Source organism: Mytilus californianus, unplaced genomic scaffold (assembly GCF_021869535.1).
Source record: "Mytilus californianus isolate M0D057914Y unplaced genomic scaffold, xbMytCali1.0.p SCAF_5, whole genome shotgun sequence".
NCBI lineage: Eukaryota > Metazoa > Mollusca > Bivalvia > Mytilida > Mytilidae > Mytilus > Mytilus californianus.
Genome location: NW_026262701.1, coordinates 83,589,631 through 83,607,577, shown reverse-complemented (window position 1 = coordinate 83,607,577; position 17,947 = coordinate 83,589,631). Strand labels below are relative to the sequence as shown.

The window sequence follows — 17,947 nt, the reverse complement described above, 5'->3', positions numbered from 1 at the left end:
ACTCTTTCAAGATGTAGATTCGATCTGCATGTAATCTAATGATAAGACCATGTTAAACAATATAATGCTTCGTGTAAAATTGGTCAAAACAGTCATCAATAAATTAAGGCGAGAGCAGTTGATTCAATGATTAAATCTCGTAAATCGATTACGAGGAGACAAATTAAGGTAACTAACAAACTTTAGGAATCGCATGAACTTGAAAAGGAGCGAGACCGGGTTCTTTAACGGGAAAAGGGTCTGCGGCTATGGATACATTCCCCGCCATGCGAATTCACATTCATTCAAATTGTCACAATCTGAAATAGGACATAATCGGTCAAAAAACAAACTATACGACTAAATTGGTTTCAAAATACCCAAGACCGCAAAAACATGTCGCTAGTGAGTTGAGACACCAAATATCGTACCAGTCAACCAATTCGTGACCGTAAAACGTATATAGTGTTGAGTTAGTCTTTCTTCTTCATAACTCTATTGAAATAGTTTTTGTGCTATGAGCACAACTTATTTAGTGACAGGATACTTATATGAATGTTTTCCTCAGTCCAATATTCTGTAATAAAGAAAGTAGTGGCTGAGCAGTAACGACGTAAAACTTGTTTAACAGAGGACTAATTTCATTTCGAGGTAAAAGTACTAGATAAAAATCGTGTCAAAATTATTTTTAGACAATATTTTTTCTCCCTTTTACAAATGTTTTAGGGGTTATTTGTGAGTTGCTAAAACAAACACAGTAGATTTCTTGAATATAATATCAACGCATACATTTTCTATCAGAAAATTAAGAATATCAAACTTGTAGTTTACCGATGATCAAATCTAAAAATTCACACTCAATCAAAATGTCAAATTCGGGAATATTGTTCTATAACATTCTTTTTTGGACGTATTCGTTCATATAATGGAGGCGAGAAACAGTGGGTGGCGGTTGAGCAGTAACGAAATTAAATTTGTTTAATGGAAGAATACTCAAAACATTATAAACTCTACAATCAAGGTTATGAAGTAGAACGACTCAAATTATTTCTCCATTATTGACGCCATCATCAAACATTTGATCAATATTATCTCAATTTCGCACCTCAACTCTTCTATTTTCTATATATTATTTTAAAAATGCTAACATGATTAAAAGATTAACTCCATGTAAATGCTCAGACTAATTTTTATAACGCTGTTGACACAAAATTACTTTGGTTAAGATAGTTATAACACATAATGGAAAAGAAAAGGTATGGTGTAAGAAAACCATGACACATAATTACTATACGCACTTACAAAACAGGAAGCAATGAAACATCGCTTTTATTAAAGTCACAGCGAACCATTCAACATGAAAGAAAACTCTCGCCTCACATTATTCTATAAGATTTTAATGGCATAACTGTTAAAATGTTAGTTTAATGCAGGAAATTCAATAGAAGGTTTGGGAAAAATTAATAATTAACAATTAATAAAAAAGAAGTAGAAAAGCAACGACAATAACCTCGTTTACAATGTGCATTATAATAACAGTCTAAATTTTCTTCAATCCATAAATTGAACAATATCCCAAACCATAATTAAACCACACGAACACACATTTATTTATATATATATATATATTTCTCTATCATTAAACATTTAACATACGATGAAATTAAGTTATGAAATTAGTTTAAGCGTTAGTATTCCAAACATCATTATTAGTTATTGTTAAGTCACCTAATTCATCAAATTTTCCCCAATACAACTAAAATTATGTAATAATTGATAGAAGTAATTTCGATGATAACGACTGTAATGAACATAAAGAAACTAAACAGAAGAAAATTTAGATGAGAATGTTCAACCGCCTATTTCTTCCATAAATTGTTCGTCAAATAAATAATCGAACTTATTTCATCTTAACGCATCTAATGTCACCTAACATGTAGTAGTGTCAAATAACATTGACAGGCTAGGCAAATGATTCACGTGAACTATTATGGCGATGATCACGTGAATGATGATCACGTGGTGGTTTACTGTTGTGGCACATTTCACATTCCTTCCTTCTCCTGTCGTTAACATGAGTGCACTTGTTGCATTTCCAAGCTACAAATACAAAACATGTACTTATATTAGTGTAATATAATTCATGTTACAGATAACCCGATAGTTTATATGAGTTTCATTTTCCCCCTTTAATTTGGTCAACAAGTTCAGTTTATGTGTTCCAAATATACATAGCTTATTTATTCATTGTATAGTTTGTCTTTCACACATCGTATTTTATATATCTATAAATTACCAGGTTCGTTTAGTTTTCCTGATCATGTTTAAGAAGCGTTGTTTACATATATTTCAAAAATCTCAAAAGTTTTGTTATAGGTCACAATTTGAATTAGTTTTACAATTTAAATGTACTTCACAACAAAAGTATTGTTTTAAAGTAGTATTGGTTTCATAAATTATTTAGTATTTGAATAAAAGTGGTAATCAAGTCATTCGAGCAGATTAAATCTATTTATCAAACGAGGTAAAATAAGTGTGACTTCCTCAATTCATACCTTTAACCAAAAGCATTCTGGAGTTGAGCTTTAGTGTGCATAGTTTGTATTTCTTGTGGCAATTGTTTTACAATATACGTACACAATAAATTTAACTACGTATCATCATATGATAACATGTGGTACAACTGCTTGACAGCTATGAAAATAAATACTATGCGTATATTATATATTTCTATAAATTGGACCAATGTTTGCTTTGTTTTCCTTGAATACGATCAGCACATTTTTTCTCACCATAACAGGCACTGCAAAAACTGCTTCCGTCGTCATTATGAAGTGTACAGAAAGGACATTCCCAATATATTATTATTGCTCTGTCATCAACAAATGTAAGTTCTGAAAAAAAACAAATACAAAATTCCGTTATGAGTCATACACGTGTATGCTAAGTCATAAAAAAATAAGAATTGTTTTAATTATTTATTATTGTAAATTGATTTCAATGGCAACGCTAGAACTAAGATAGCAAACATATTTACATTTAGTTCATTTCACATTTTATATGAAGCAAACTTGTGGACAAAAAAAAACACTCATCAGAGATAGCGAGCTATAAATATAAAGCAGGGTTAAACTCTTTAAAAATGTACTAAAATTCTAACTTGTATTATCGAACACCAGCCCATACCAATGTAGAAAGTTGAAAATTATGTGAAATATATAACCTAATAGCACAATTCCGGGTTTTGTTTGGATTAGTATTGCTCAGTCTTTCTGTTTGTTGCTATCAAGTGTTTTGTAGATTGTTGTTTGTTTTATTGGTCGTTTTTTACGGGTTGTTTATGTCATATTTTCTTCGACTTATGATTTTTGATTGTCCTTTCGGTATTTTCTGCCTCGTATCTTAATCATAAATGCACATTTTTGTCTATATTTATACAGTTTTAATTCATGAATCAATGTTGGAACTTTATATGTAAATGTATAAATTGCTTACTATCAATATCATCAGAAAATATATCTCCACCACTAACTTCGCACCGACTGTCATCTTCCGACATCTTTAAAGACGAATCTACACCAGTATGAGTTCTCGTAACCACTTTTACATACAATTTTAAAGTGACAACGTTCGTTGTTACTTTATATACATCATTCGCTTGATTAGTTTTTTCAGTAGTTGTTTCACATGGCCTTTCTGACAATATACCAGCATCTTTTATTTCTAACAACCCGTATGTTTCCGCCCTTACTGTGTCTGAGAATGTTGTGTCCGGTACAGCATCTGATATTCTACTAGTGTATTTGTCAGATTTTGTTTCCGATGCATTTTGTGTCTCATACGTCTTGTTGTCATCAAGTATGACGCCACTGGCCTTTATTGTTTCATTGAAAGTTTCGGAACCAAAAGCGACAGACATTTCATCAAAACTGTTTTCCTCTTCCACTCTTGGTATATATTCAGAAGGACATGTCTCCTCAGCTTCCCCTTCTTGACTTGGTAAAAAGTGTTCGCTGCAATGATCGAAATTTATATTCTAAAAACTTCAAAGTTAGAGCTTAAGGTACGACGTTAAAAAGAAGATGGTTTTAACTCGGATATTCCAAATACTTTAACTGAAAACATTGAACAATTTCCTCACATATTATATATTAATTATAGAGTAAACCAATGGTTAAGAAAATACAAACTTAATTTTAAAATGTATTTTGCAACATAATATATGTTATGTATCCCCAATTTTAAAATGTATTTTGCAACATAATATATGTTATGTATCCCCATAAAATTAAGTCTACACGGGAATTCAATGACTACATTTATTTTTTTAATTTCTACATTTTGTTATACTTGCATTCGTTGTCAACTGATATCTTTAACTTAATCAAATTTATGCACTTACCTGGCTGATCGTAATTCGGCTTCATATTGAAGTAGTTTTTGTCGCCGGGTGTACAATGAACACAGCTGTCGCCGTAAACTTTGTTTATTCTCTTCCAAGACTGAAATATTTGAATTTTTGGTATGTCAATTAAATAGTTCACCTCTTACTTCTATTGTTTTCACACTAGTCTATTTGTTTAAATTTAGATTTATACCATTCATGTCTTGCCTTAAGCTTGCAAACCTATCTCGAATTTTTGTGTCGCTGTTTGATAAACAATGTACTTCTATTCCTTAATCAGTTTGTTCTCTTACCTACTTTTGTAAATTATTTAATATGAACCATCTCATACAGAAACAAATTATTTATAGGATTTGCAGTAACCCAACGAAAAATTGTCTTATATAAATAAATAAAATTCACAAAACGATTCTCACGGATTTTTGCTTAACAACGTTCTTCTATTCCTTAATCAGTTTATTATTCTCTAACGTACTTCTGTAAATTCTGTAATGTGAACCATCTCATACATAAACAAATTAATAGAGGATTTGCAGTTACCCAACGAAAAAGTGTCTTATAAAAGAATATAAAATTCACAAAACGGTTCTCACAGATTTTGTTTTATAACAACGTACTTCTATTTCTTAATCAGTTTATTGTTCTCTAATCTACTTTTGCAAATTCTGTAATTTTAACCATCTCATACATAAAGAAATAAATAGAGGATTTGAAGTTATCCAACGAAAAAGTGCCTTATATAAGTATATAAAATTCACAAAACGGTTCTCACATATTTTGTTTTATGAACAACGTACTTCTATTACTTAATTACTTAATAAGTTTATTGTTCTCTAAACTACTTTTGTAAATTCTGTAATTTAAACCATCTCATTCATAAACAAATGATAGAGGATTTGCAGTTCCCTACGAAAAAGATGTCTTGTATAAAACTTACAATACGGTTCTTATAGATTGATAACCGCCTACATAGTTTGGAAAGCCCTAGGTCTCATTTATGTCCAGAAAAGCCTTCAATAATTTTTATTCAGATTGAACTTGAATTTGTTTTTTTTAAATAATCCTTCAGTTTTGTTAATTCCGTGTGTTTATCATCAGTGAAACTGTGATAGTTAATCTACATGACCAAGGGAAAGAAAACATGAAAAAATAACTTGAAATACAGACGTTTTGGCTTTTTTTTCCTGATAAAAAAATATGTATAGAGTGACATTATACATTAGTTCCCAACTGCTATCTTTAGTTTTAATACCACCAAATCATAGTACGTCACATCCGGTTTCATACAAAAAAGGGTCGAAAAAAAATAGTCCCTTGAATTTGACAGTTGTAGGAAAATAACCACCGCATTTCATTGCCGAAAAAAGTTCTGAGTTATAAACATATATCTTTGGTGTTTCAGAGCACCATTCTTTTTTTATTTGCTGTTCCTATAAAATATTTTGGAAATTTCAGATGACATGGTTACTAAAGCTTGTTAACAGAGAAAAGGAGTAAATATTTGATTGGTTTACTTCCCGTGATAGTTATTATCTTATATGCAATGAAATATTTTGTGAAAATTTCACTGTAGTACTGAACAGGATAAAACTTAACACATGCCAAGTATTTCTTTATTTTAAACAAAGATAAATTCTGCACAATTTTTAGAAAATTGCCAATTTAACAAAGACTTATTGTGGAAAATTAATGGTGGTATTACATTTTAAGAAAAAGTTGGCAAAAATATAGCAAAATATGGCGGATGAACTATTAGCTTACTTTCAGTGTTGTCTTTGAGTTTCGTTTCTATCTCCACTCCTTGTTGTTCAACATCCCGTAACTCAACATCAGCTTCTTCTAATTGTCGTTTTATTTCCTGAGCCATGAATATTTTATTTTGTTGCCTTTGTATAGCAAGCTTTCTTGCTGCAAGTTGAACACGCTGAGCATGCCTCTCTTCAGTCGGATCAGAGTCACAACGTTTTAACTACAAAATCATGTTCATAACTGCTATTGTATTTGTGATTATATAATATGTGCAGTTTTTTGTAAACTACAAATAGATTAAAACATCGTTTATATAAATTCCGATAAATAGTATCTGAATTCAACAATTAATAATTTTATTGTATTTACCAATAGTTTCTAGTATTTAACGTTTTGATCAATTGCTAATATGTAAATACTTTCTTTAAAATTTTCAGTAATAAACATCTTACATGCATGATTATCCTGCTACTTATAACCTATGCACATTACGCCAAGGGTGTTTAATATTTCAAATAATATATATAAACTTGACATCACCCTTTAGACAAGGAAAATTAAGAATATGAACGAAAAGTCGTCTCATCTAATTTTAGTCCTAACGAAGTATACGACTCGTACGTGAAAATTTTGTATTGGCATGGAATTAAAGATGATGTCAGACTCTAAGAAGAATCAAAGCAATAAAACAGTAAATACACTAGACAAATGTTTTGACAATATGTAAAGCTCTAAATCAACCCTTGTCTTGACCAGTTACAAATACATTCAATAGAATACCTAAGAAATGCCATTGCAGTCAATTCAACGAAAACCCTATTCTATATGTTAAAGAATCCACTGACTTGTCTTTTATTTTTGAGTTTCACAGGAACTGTGACACATTTAAACGAAACATTATTGGATACACTATTGAATATTCCTCTGAAATATGAACGCTATTACAAGGTATAATTTTTTTAACAGTATTTATTAATTAACAAACACTCCCCAGTCTCCATCCTCTTACGACTTTTAGTATGCTGTCGAACACATACTATATATTGTGTTTTCTATTTCTAATTTTCAGGTTGACTAATGTCATTTCCACGTGTACGTACCTGTGGTCTGTTACGTCCGATGACTTTTTCGGGTTGATTTGCTTCAGGGCCTGTAATGAAAGTATCACATGATATGTAAAACATGTTTATATTTAGTCCCATTTGATTTTTACGTTCTTAAATGTTTAATTTACTTGGCATCCCAGAATTCTCGCAATGATCGTACGTGCACGTGAGGAAAATTATTCTTAAAAAATTGTCTTGCCTAATGAAATCAATATCGTATGCTTTTATAACAATCAAAACAAATATACTCTGTATACTTTCCGAACTAAGTGCTGTTATTTTGGTATTCTTATACCTTTGATCTAAATGCATCAACTATTTTCTTGCAACTCAATAATATTTAAATCAGTACCACTCTCTATAAATGTTTCTTTATGACCCGATCGTTGAGTAAAAGGACCATAAACAAGGAGAATGGAAAATATTATCATCAGAAAATTATTAGGGCACCGCCTGGTGGCGGATCGCCCTATAAAAAGTGATCAGTCTGTCCGTCCGTCCGTAACAAATTGTGTCCGCTCTATATCTAGAGAACCGTTATAATTTCATACTTTATACTTGACATGTATATTAACCAACACCAGAGGGTGTGTCAGACTGTTTGTACAACTTCCTAGGTCAAAGTGCAAGGTCAACGGGGCCCACAAAAATGGCTCCCATCTCAATGATGTCTTGTTAATACTGTTTGTATATTCAATAGTATTAACTTTTTCTAATTGCATAACACGGACACAAGTAACTGTTTGAACATTTACAAACAACATCTGGACCATCTATTGATATATGTTCTTTTTTTGCATTTGTTTAACTAACAATCAGACAGTACTTGGAAGTAATATAATGGTGTTATACAATATCATTTTTATCCTTAAGTGGTTTTTCGTTAAATATAACGTCAAGTTACTAGTAACCATGACGCAATGTAAATAAAGTAAACGATTTCCAGCTAATCATCATTACAATTGCTACATTTTTTCTTGATAGAAAAGAAACAATAAGTGTAATATGTAGTGCATGTAAGTTGGAGGTTTTTAATTCCAATTGTCTGTTTACATGTGGACTGGGGCCATCAAAATACTTTCTTGAAGTTCATATTTATATTTAACCTTACATATTTGTTTGCTCTTTCACTTTCAATACGGCATTAATGACAAGAAGAGATTTCGGAGTATACGCCAATGAGACAGTAGCAAATCTCAGAATAAAAGAGATATTAGTTACCTTTATCAATGTTTTTGTTTTGTGGTTGGAAACAAGTTACTGAAAAATTTGATCTTTTATCTTCAAGCTCTCTAGATTCCCTTTTCAAGTCCTTAAGGGCTCTTTCAAACATTTCGTTATTTTCCCTTGAATTTCTGTTATTTGTATGCTGCTTGTCATCGGGTAGGTTAACATCAGACAAGTTAGTTATTACATCTGGTGCAGCACAGATTGTACTTTCTAAATCCTAGTATTCATGAAAAACAAAATGGACACACATGAAAAAAGAGAACAGGATTCAAAAAAATGTACGAATTGATACTTCTTCCATTATAACAACATAAAACTTTTCAAAGTTTATAAATAATGGAACTTTTTTTCGGTGAAGTTTTTCTTAGAAATTTAATTCATTGTTAATGATATTTTTGCATCTTTTTTAATCCTTATTTTTTTACTGTAATAACGGGTAGGCTTCTCTCCATTGTACTTTCAGTGTTATCAATTTTTGACTTTATTTCTTTAAAATTCAAAAACACAATCTCGTCAATCTAAAAGAAAGCAATAACTAGTTATTAGGTTCATTTGGATGCAAATTTATAGTAATTACAGACAGAAACAGACAAATAATATTTATAGTTCGAGAATGTTGTGCTAGATTTATTTCCAATGCTATAAAATGTCGATGAGTACAGTAGCCCATACTTAAAACAATTATAGTAAACTAACGCTATTTAAATATTTAAATTTGTTTCAGGATGTAGTCAGGTGAAATTAAATAATTTAAAATTGATACTATAATTCACAAAAGCATTAGTTAAGCTAAAATATTGATAGGTTATTGAACTCCTTTTCGAGATATTTGATTTAAAAAAGTGGCGGGAAAAGGCTGACTCGGACTTTTACTGTTTATATTGCATTGGCATTATTTGGGTCTCAAATCGTAAAAATAGAAATCTAGAATCTGCTTAAATTTTGGTAATGACCTTTTATGAGCTATTGAAGTCTTCTATGAAAAGAAAAGTGGGAGATATGGGGCAAACTATTTTACCCTGTATCGTAGGAAAAAAACCAAGGCGTCCGAACATCTGACAAAAAACTCCTAAACCTGAAATGACTACATCCTTAAATAAGCTCTTTACACTAAATCCATTAAATGTTGGATGTGTATTGATTGATATTTTAGTCTTAGATGCATGATTTTTTTAGTTGTTATTGGCTTTTAACTAGCTGTCAGTAAATGCGAGTACCCCCAGATCTGTACTGAGTGTCTTTTTGTTGTGGGGATGTATAAGTACCCTGTCACGTCCACTCTGTGTTTTTGTAAGATGTATTTCTGCTTTGTATCCATCTGATGAGTTAAGCCCTTTTCAACTGATTTTTATAATTTGATCTTATGTTGTACATTTACACTATTGTCCCAGGTTATGGGTGGGTTTAGCGCCATCTTACTAGTTTAACCCCGTCATATTCTTAATGTGCCTGTCCCAAGTCAGGAGCCTGTGATTTAGTGGTTGTTGTATATTGCTGTTTTTCATTTTTGTTTTTCGTTTATTGTTTTGCATAGTTTGTTCACGTGCTGTGTCGTTACACCACTGTCCAAGGTTAGGGAGGACGGTTGGCGCCAACATTCTCGTTTAATCCTACCACATTCTGTATCTGCCTGTCCCAAGTCAGGAGCCTGTAATTCAGTTGTTGTCGTACGTTGCTGTATATCATATTTTTTTTTCGTTCATTATTTTGTACATAAATCAGGCCGTTAGTTTTTCTCGTTTGAATTGTTTTACATTTGTCATTTCGGGGCCTTTTATAGCTGACTATGCGGTATGGGTTTTACTCATTGTTGAAGGCCAAACGATGACCTTTAGTTGTTAATTTCTGTGTCATTTGGTCTCTTTTTGAGAGTTGTCTCATTGGCAATCATACCACATCTTCTTATTTTTATATCATATGGATTTTATTAATCTTTATCCTACATCGTTTTCCTCTTCTTGCTCGTCTTGCATTGTTGAATGTTCTCTGGTGGAAACATTTGGTTGTAGAGTCACTCTAGCTTTGCTATGAATTGGCGATGAATCTAAAATTATTCAGTGTAAAAAATATGTTTCAGAAATAAAACATATTTGACCATACCTATAGTTAAAATATTTAAATTTTCATAAACTCAGAGAACAGCTTAAGTTGAAGAGAGGATATAATCTAAGCAACCAAAATTGTCGAAGGTTAATCGTTTCCTAAGGTAGAGTATTAGCAACCATGGTATAAGTACAAATCAAAATGCATCAATATCTGTATCATGCTAGCACAAAAACAGTGGTTTCTTGGCGCATTATACAATGTCAAACCTTCGTGAAAAGGCATTTGATGGTGTCGATTTGTATGGCAGCCGCACTAAGTGATAAACGCACTACACAAAATAACCGAGTTAATTTCCGATGTAAGACAATTTATAGAAAACTTTTTATAAAATCACGATTACTTGATTACGGTTATCCTGGAAACGCGTACAGTTGTAAAGACAAAATGTCGACATTTATATTTGTTTTTATGTTGAAGAGTAGTAGTCTTATTGATATTTACACAGTGTAAAATTTTTTTATCTTATATATTTGTAATACTATATTGTTACCTTTTTCAGCAGATATATCCGGCTTATGTCTAGAAAAGCTGCGTGGCTTTGTATCTCTTTTCAAGGTTTGCCAGAACTCTGAAGCATCTTTAACTGTCATATTTTTATCAATGTTTGGTCCTAAAGTAGCTTCAAGTCGTTCTTCAATATCGTCGTCACTGTCTTCACTGAAATAGATTTCACGTCACTTAATAAATGTCACATTGTAAATCTAAGAGACCAGCTTACGTCACACAAAAAGACTTGTTAAACCGGTTCAGCTAAACTTGTCATTTTTGGACTGATTCAAAGACGCTATCTGCTAGTGTGGATATGCTGGCTGAAAATGTGATAGTTCTACAGTTGATTATATACATTTCAGGGTTTCTATTTCTATTAGATATTCTGGTAGACTTACAGGGAAGCCATAGAAGGGTATTAAATAGTATCATAATCTGGTGTAAATTTAATCTAGCATATGTCGAACATATGACTACGGATATGTTAAATTTTTTCGTTACCTCAAAGATAACCATGTCCTCTATTTTCCTCCATAATGACAACTAATAAGACCTATCCGCGGTTTAAAATTGCTATTACAGACACTGAAATTTCGGATTATAAGACATTTGCACAATAGACACGAACTACCCTCCTTATTAACTTTCTTAAAAATAAAGGTTTATTAAACAAAAATTCCGTCATTGTGCTGCTGTTTCTGCTGCCAGATTAGCACTACGATCTCTCGCATTCTGCGACGACATTCGCCAAAACAAAATCAGACATACAATTGCTTAAATCCGCTTAATTAAGACTCTTTTGGATAGTTATCTAATTTACAATCATAATACCACATCTCCTTACTTTATGTACAAGTCCATGTTAAAGAAAAAAACTAAATTGACAATATCATACACAGAACATTCCAAACTGCAGAGTGAGTAACACTAACTCTTTTAAATATATTATACAAATCATACATACTTTGACGAGTCATCTACGTTTTCATCAGATTCCGGTAACGTTAGGGTAAACGCACCTAATCCACCGCGAACAGATACGCCAAAATTATGCTCAAATATAATGTCTTCTGTTACTACCTCCTTTTCATCATCTCCGCTATTGTAGAAGTCTATCCTCCGCATTGATGCTGAGGTAACTCTTCTTGCTAAGAAGTCTGGCCTGGCAGGAATTCTTGGTTTGTCTGCTAAACATAGAAACAATATATTAGCTAAAGACTATTTATTGATATATGACACGGCTAGGGCACTTTGCCCCTGACTTCCTCATATCTTTTAATCAATGTAGCTGTTAGGAATTAGGTGTTGGAAGTGACTATTCTGAATTAGTTCCGTAGCATTGTTTCCAAAGGAATCGTTTTTAATAATTTTCAAGCAGGATGGCCAGCGTGTTTTGAAATGTAATATTTTGATAGATACTTTGATGATTGTTTTTTCCACAATCATATTTAGGGTATGGAAGTTATAGAATATAAAAAGATCGATGTTCATTTTGTATTATGTTCACAACTGTAACGTTTTGAAAGGATAAAATCTTAAAGCGGATACCATGCTCATAAATTTGTACTCCAGGCACGTGTTTGGTCTTCATAAGACTCATCAATGACGTTCGAATCAAAGCAGTTGGAAGACAGTTCAAATATGAAGACGAAGAGCAATAAAACCTCGAAAATCCCAAAAGATATATTCTAAAACAAAAACATTCCTTTGTTATTATCATATATATAGATTCTATTGGCCTAAATAAGTAGAACTTTCTTGGAAACGCCTTCTGGAAAGGAGAAAATATCATACACGGAACATCAGAATCAGGATTGAATAAAATAATAGTGATGGTGTTGAGACCCGATTAAAGAATTATATTGCTATAGGGTCGCAGTGGATGCATGTTGTTAGAAAAGCGCTGATAGTTTACTTTTTTATTACGCATTTTTTTTGCCAATGCTGCGTTGTAACATGATGCGTATTATTTACTTTATTTCCTATGTATGATAATTTTTTCCCTCAAAATAACACAAACAGAAAAACAAAAGATAACGAAATTCATGACGGAATATAAGCATGATCAGCACTCAGTACCGTTAAAGGAAGGTTAAACTTGTCATCATTATTTTCATTATTTTCATGTCTGACGTATGGTTTGGTTCGTCTTGAAGACATTTTAAGTTATATAGTGTCTTCTATTTTAATGGCAATTAAATGGTGTACATTTTGTTGACTTGTAATGGGATCCTTTACCTGAAATATGTTTGACTCTGTCTGCATTTGCAACATTAGGTGCGTCTTTTGAAGGTTGAGGGTCATCCCTTGCCTGTATAAAATATTGATAACTTGATACTAGTCACTAAAACCATGTGTTTCATATATGCATAATAATGCAGTTTAAAAAGGAAAAGGTATTTAATGCTTCTCCGCTAAGCACGCGGCATTAAAGAGTAAGAGCAAAGACTGGTCGGCTCGGAGTCTGTATAATATGTCCGGGTAATGTGATATGTCTTCCTGCGGACTGTTACCTTTTGAACTAGCACGTTAAAAATCCGGCTTAGCGCGTCGGTCTAGCACAAAGCAGGGTTAAAATTCGTGTTACAATAACATGTTCTCGTCCTGAATATGCATATTTATTTGCCGCTGAACGTTAAGCAGCCATCATCATCATCATCATCATCATCATATCATCATCATCATCATCATCAAAAAGTCAAAGCCTGCTTGAAAACAAAAGATGAACAATCTTGATTGGTGCGGAAGACTATCAAATACATAAAAAATATTACAAGCTACCAAGTTTAAATAATATATCATTGCAAATTTCAATGGTTTGACGTTTTTATTTACTGTATTGATGCACGTCGTGACAATGCTCATCATCAGGAATGTGTATTTACATATCTAACAAAAGTTCCCACCTATTTCCTTCGTTAAGTGTTTTCACCCTCGTTCCTTATTAAATCACTAGGTTTCTTATTTTTTCCTATTTGTCCTGGTTTTGTCATATTTGTACTACATGTTTCAATGTAACATGTAAATTTATTTCCGATACTTGATTTATTGATGGAAAAATATATAACGCAAGTCGAATATGATGAACACCAGAAGATACTTACTTTATATGACATAATTTGTTATTCATTTTAATAAGTTAGATTGTATCTTACTTTCAATACTAGTGTTGGACGTTTTCTGATAGACTGTGTAAACTTTGCGTTAGGACCAGCATGCTTAATGCAGAAAAACCTCACTGGAATAAAAATAATAAAATTTGATCATATTTGTAATCTTTCTGATTCAAATAGAAAATGATGGAACATGTAAATAATTTCATAAATAATTAAGGGGAGTCGATACAATGTCCGCACCGTTAACATGATAATGAACTTTCAATTTCCTTTATTACTCGTTTTTTTCTATGATGACGTCATAATAACTGACTATATTCAAAGGACTACACATCTATTCTAAGACATTGCACAAAATAAACAATCGAATGAGTTACAAAAGTAATGATAAATTATTTTCAAAACGAAAGTTGTTTTGTGCAGAAAAGTTGAATATTTGTCCATGCATCAGTCATTGGATAGTGATTTTCCAGAAAAATACTTGGCCACAATGAGAGGAATGCATGTCCATTAACAAGAACTTTTATAATGAAATTAAAGTGGCATTTTAATTGCCAACTTCACCGTATTTTAGAAAATTTAAAAAGGTATCGCCATATTTCACTGAAACGTTTTAAAAATCTAAATTTTGCCCTCAATTCTTATGAAATAAGAAGGGCAAACTTTGTATTTTATCAATTAAAAAATCTCATTTCGGGCTACAAATAATTTCAAAATACTTTAAATTGCAATTAAATGTGAACTCTATAGACCCTCTTGATATAAGTAAAACATGTAAAACAAATATGTAAATTTTATAGTGAATTAAAGTATAAAAAGTTGTAAAAGTGTACTTAGTATGACGTCCATTATCACTGAACTAGTATACATATTTGTTTAGGGGCCAGCTGAAGGACGCCTCCGGGTGCTGGAGTTTCTCGCTGCATTGAAGACCCATAGGTGCCCTTCGGCTGTTGTCTGCTCTATGGTCGGGTTGTTGTCTCTTTGACAGATTCCCTATTTTCATTTTCAATTTTATTATAACTTCAATGTGAAACTGATGACTTTTAATTATTTTCAAATAAATATTTGAATTCAGTATCCCCTCCATTTGAAAAAAGACCAATACCAAGTTTAAGATGTATACTATTAGATACTTTCATTGATTATCGATTATATGCCTTTCCTGTGATTATGCCTGAACAATGTCCAATTAAAAATATGATTAAAATAAAAATTTAACAGAAACAAAATTTGTCTAAAGATTAATTTCGTCCATTTCATGATTGTTTTGTTATTCCACTATCCATTTACCGAAATTCAGTAGATTTGATCACAAAAATTGATAAAACTATATAACTCTGTACAGCTAGTAATTTAAGGATGAAATGTCATTGATATGATCATTTTTCTGTAAATTAACTGTTTATAAAATGTTGAATCATTCTAAACAATAAGGTTTTTCTATCCACATGTGTAGATCCCTTTTGGAATTTTGGGTCCTCTATGCTCTTCAACGCGAGTCTGGTGAATAAAATTTAAATTCTAGTGTCTATGATTAGTTTGATTGTGTATACTTTATATGTGGCCACTTTTTCGAATTTTCGGTTCTTTATGCTCTTCAACTTATGCAATTCCACCTTCTAATTGATTTGATTAGAGTGTCACTGATAAGTCTGATGTAGACGAAACACGCTTCTGGTCTACAAAATTATAAGCCTGGTACATTGTGGTATTTACATGAGTTTATTTAGGATTTTTTTTTATAAAGAAATGTTATTGAATTTGTGATTGCTACTCCACTTTAAATACGTTTTATGATAGATATTACAGAGTTAAGTGCTTATTCGGAATTGATGAACTGCTCCTTAATGTTCCACTTGGAAATGCTTCTGATCCTGATAGGTTCTATCTAAACAATTGTGTCGAAATCCCTACTGTAAAACTTTGACAGAATGTCGATTGGTATCGCAGGAGATGCCCACCATGTTAAATCACTAGGCCTCGCTCAATTGTGAGTTCATGCGATTCTCTGAGGTGTTTTTTATATCTTGAATTGTATTATCTAAATGGATGTATGCGTTTTGAAAGTCGGTAAACTACTTTTTTACCCTGCCACATGTCCATGCACATGTACAACATGTACAATGTCAAATTCATCAGTTAGTAAAGTCTTAGTATGTACTGTCCTATGAGGAGTTGTTTTTAAAGATTTTTCGTACATGAATGAAGGTATTGCTGTTCAGACGAAGGGCACATTCATGATTTATACAATGTTAAGACACTTGTCTTTTTTTGAAGACTAAATGCTGACCTTTATATATTATATGTCACTTGGTCGCTTTTTAATTCCGGTATGACCCACTTCATCTGCCTGTCCTAAGTCAGCAGCCTGTGTTTATGTCGTTTTAGTTGGTTCATGTCTGTCATATCTTTTTTTCGTAAATTGATTTTTTATGAATAAGGCTACAGGTTTTTGGTTTGAATTGTTTTACATTTTCACTCTTGAGCAATTGTTCATTGTTAAAGGTGAAACTGCTATTATCCAGATGATGGTAATTCTTATGAAAAGTTGTCTCATCGGCAATCATACCACATCTCCTAATTTGTAAACTATCTTCTTATTTGTTGTAATTAGAATTGGTCTTGACAGAAAATATTTTCATGTCAGACTATCTACTCAGGCGACAAAAGCATTTCAATCAGCTGTCCTTTCACAAACTGTAAAACATTCGAGAATCAAGTTGATTTACTTTAGAATAAGAGATAGCGAGGGAGAGAGCCAATCTTTTTAATTGAATAATTTTGTAGCAATTGCAAAATTTATTCTAATAATCCTTAACATTCTGACGAAATTAGGTTTACCTCTTCCTTTGTATGATTTTTGTGTTCTATAATTTCCGAGATTCAATTCACAATTACATCTTTCACATTTCAGACACCGGCGATGACAAAACACATTTTCAACACTAAGTTTCTCCAGGAAGAATAACACTTTCTTGCAGAGGTAGCAAATATCATTGATATTTTCATCAGTTTCTACCTGTGAAATGACATGATATTATAAACAATGTTCCAGGAATAAATGGAGAGTTAAGTAGAATTGTTTTATCGTTTGGTAATTCTAAAAATATAGGCTGTTTATCTCCTTTGCAACATACGGGTATCTGAGTCACCCTTGTTGTATATCAGAGTCAAACGGAGGCAGTCTATTAAAAAAATCTATCTTTCGGAGTACAGTGTAGGGTTTTCACTGTTTGCTAAAGGATCCAAGATTTTAGGTTTAGGGGGGGGGGGGGGGGTTGCGCAAACTTAAATTTTCGCCAAGGGGAGCGAGGCGAAAATTGTTTTGAGGTAAATTTATCGAAATATTCTTTATTAAGCTGAGATCAACCCATGCTTTGCAAATTTTAGGCGGGCGCACGCCCGCCATGCCCCCGTCTGAATCCGCCCCTGCTGTTTCCTTGTCCTGGTTGGGCAATATTTTTGGGAGGGTTTATCAGCTCTTTATCTTTTGAATTTATAAGAACTGAAGATACATTAATTATAAATATGCACATGGTGCATTTGGATTAGTAACGTTAATATAAAAAAAGAAGACAGAAGGTGACCCGCGGAGGAGTGGTCATGGAGAACATCCTATGAATAAAACAGGGTACTACGACAGCAAAGTCAATTAGAAGGGATGGCGGGTTATTGTAAAGGTGTGGACGTCATTCCTCATTTTGTTTTAAGTTCTGTTAACATTAATTTACTAAATTGATGTAATAAATCAGTATGATTTAAAC

General features: G+C 32.2%; 1 protein-coding gene across 4 annotated transcripts in view; it reads right to left on the bottom strand.

Annotated features, from left to right (window-relative positions):
• Positions 1 to 943: 943 nt before the first annotated feature.
• The window catches only part of LOC127703210 (F-actin-monooxygenase MICAL1-like), a 37,797-nt gene continuing 20,793 nt past the window's right edge, over positions 944 to 17,947 (bottom strand). For 3 of the 4 annotated variants that reach the window (XM_052207733.1, XM_052207734.1, XM_052207735.1), the window contains exons 12-24: positions 17,025 to 17,202; positions 14,220 to 14,302; positions 13,303 to 13,375; positions 12,029 to 12,251; positions 11,066 to 11,232; positions 10,413 to 10,513; positions 8,461 to 8,686; positions 7,234 to 7,283; positions 6,146 to 6,353; positions 4,382 to 4,481; positions 3,475 to 3,992; positions 2,772 to 2,873; positions 944 to 2,079 (exon numbers count right to left, since the gene is read on the bottom strand). In XM_052207733.1, coding sequence (XP_052063693.1) covers positions 1,943 to 2,079; positions 2,772 to 2,873; positions 3,475 to 3,992; positions 4,382 to 4,481; positions 6,146 to 6,353; positions 7,234 to 7,283; positions 8,461 to 8,686; positions 10,413 to 10,513; positions 11,066 to 11,232; positions 12,029 to 12,251; positions 13,303 to 13,375; positions 14,220 to 14,302; positions 17,025 to 17,202 — 2,166 coding nt within the window. In that variant the 3' untranslated portion in view covers positions 944 to 1,942. The remainder of the gene's footprint in view (positions 2,080 to 2,771; positions 2,874 to 3,474; positions 3,993 to 4,381; positions 4,482 to 6,145; positions 6,354 to 7,233; positions 7,284 to 8,460; positions 8,687 to 10,412; positions 10,514 to 11,065; positions 11,233 to 12,028; positions 12,252 to 13,302; positions 13,376 to 14,219; positions 14,303 to 17,024; positions 17,203 to 17,947) is intronic. The other variant, XM_052207736.1, reaches the window with a different exon arrangement.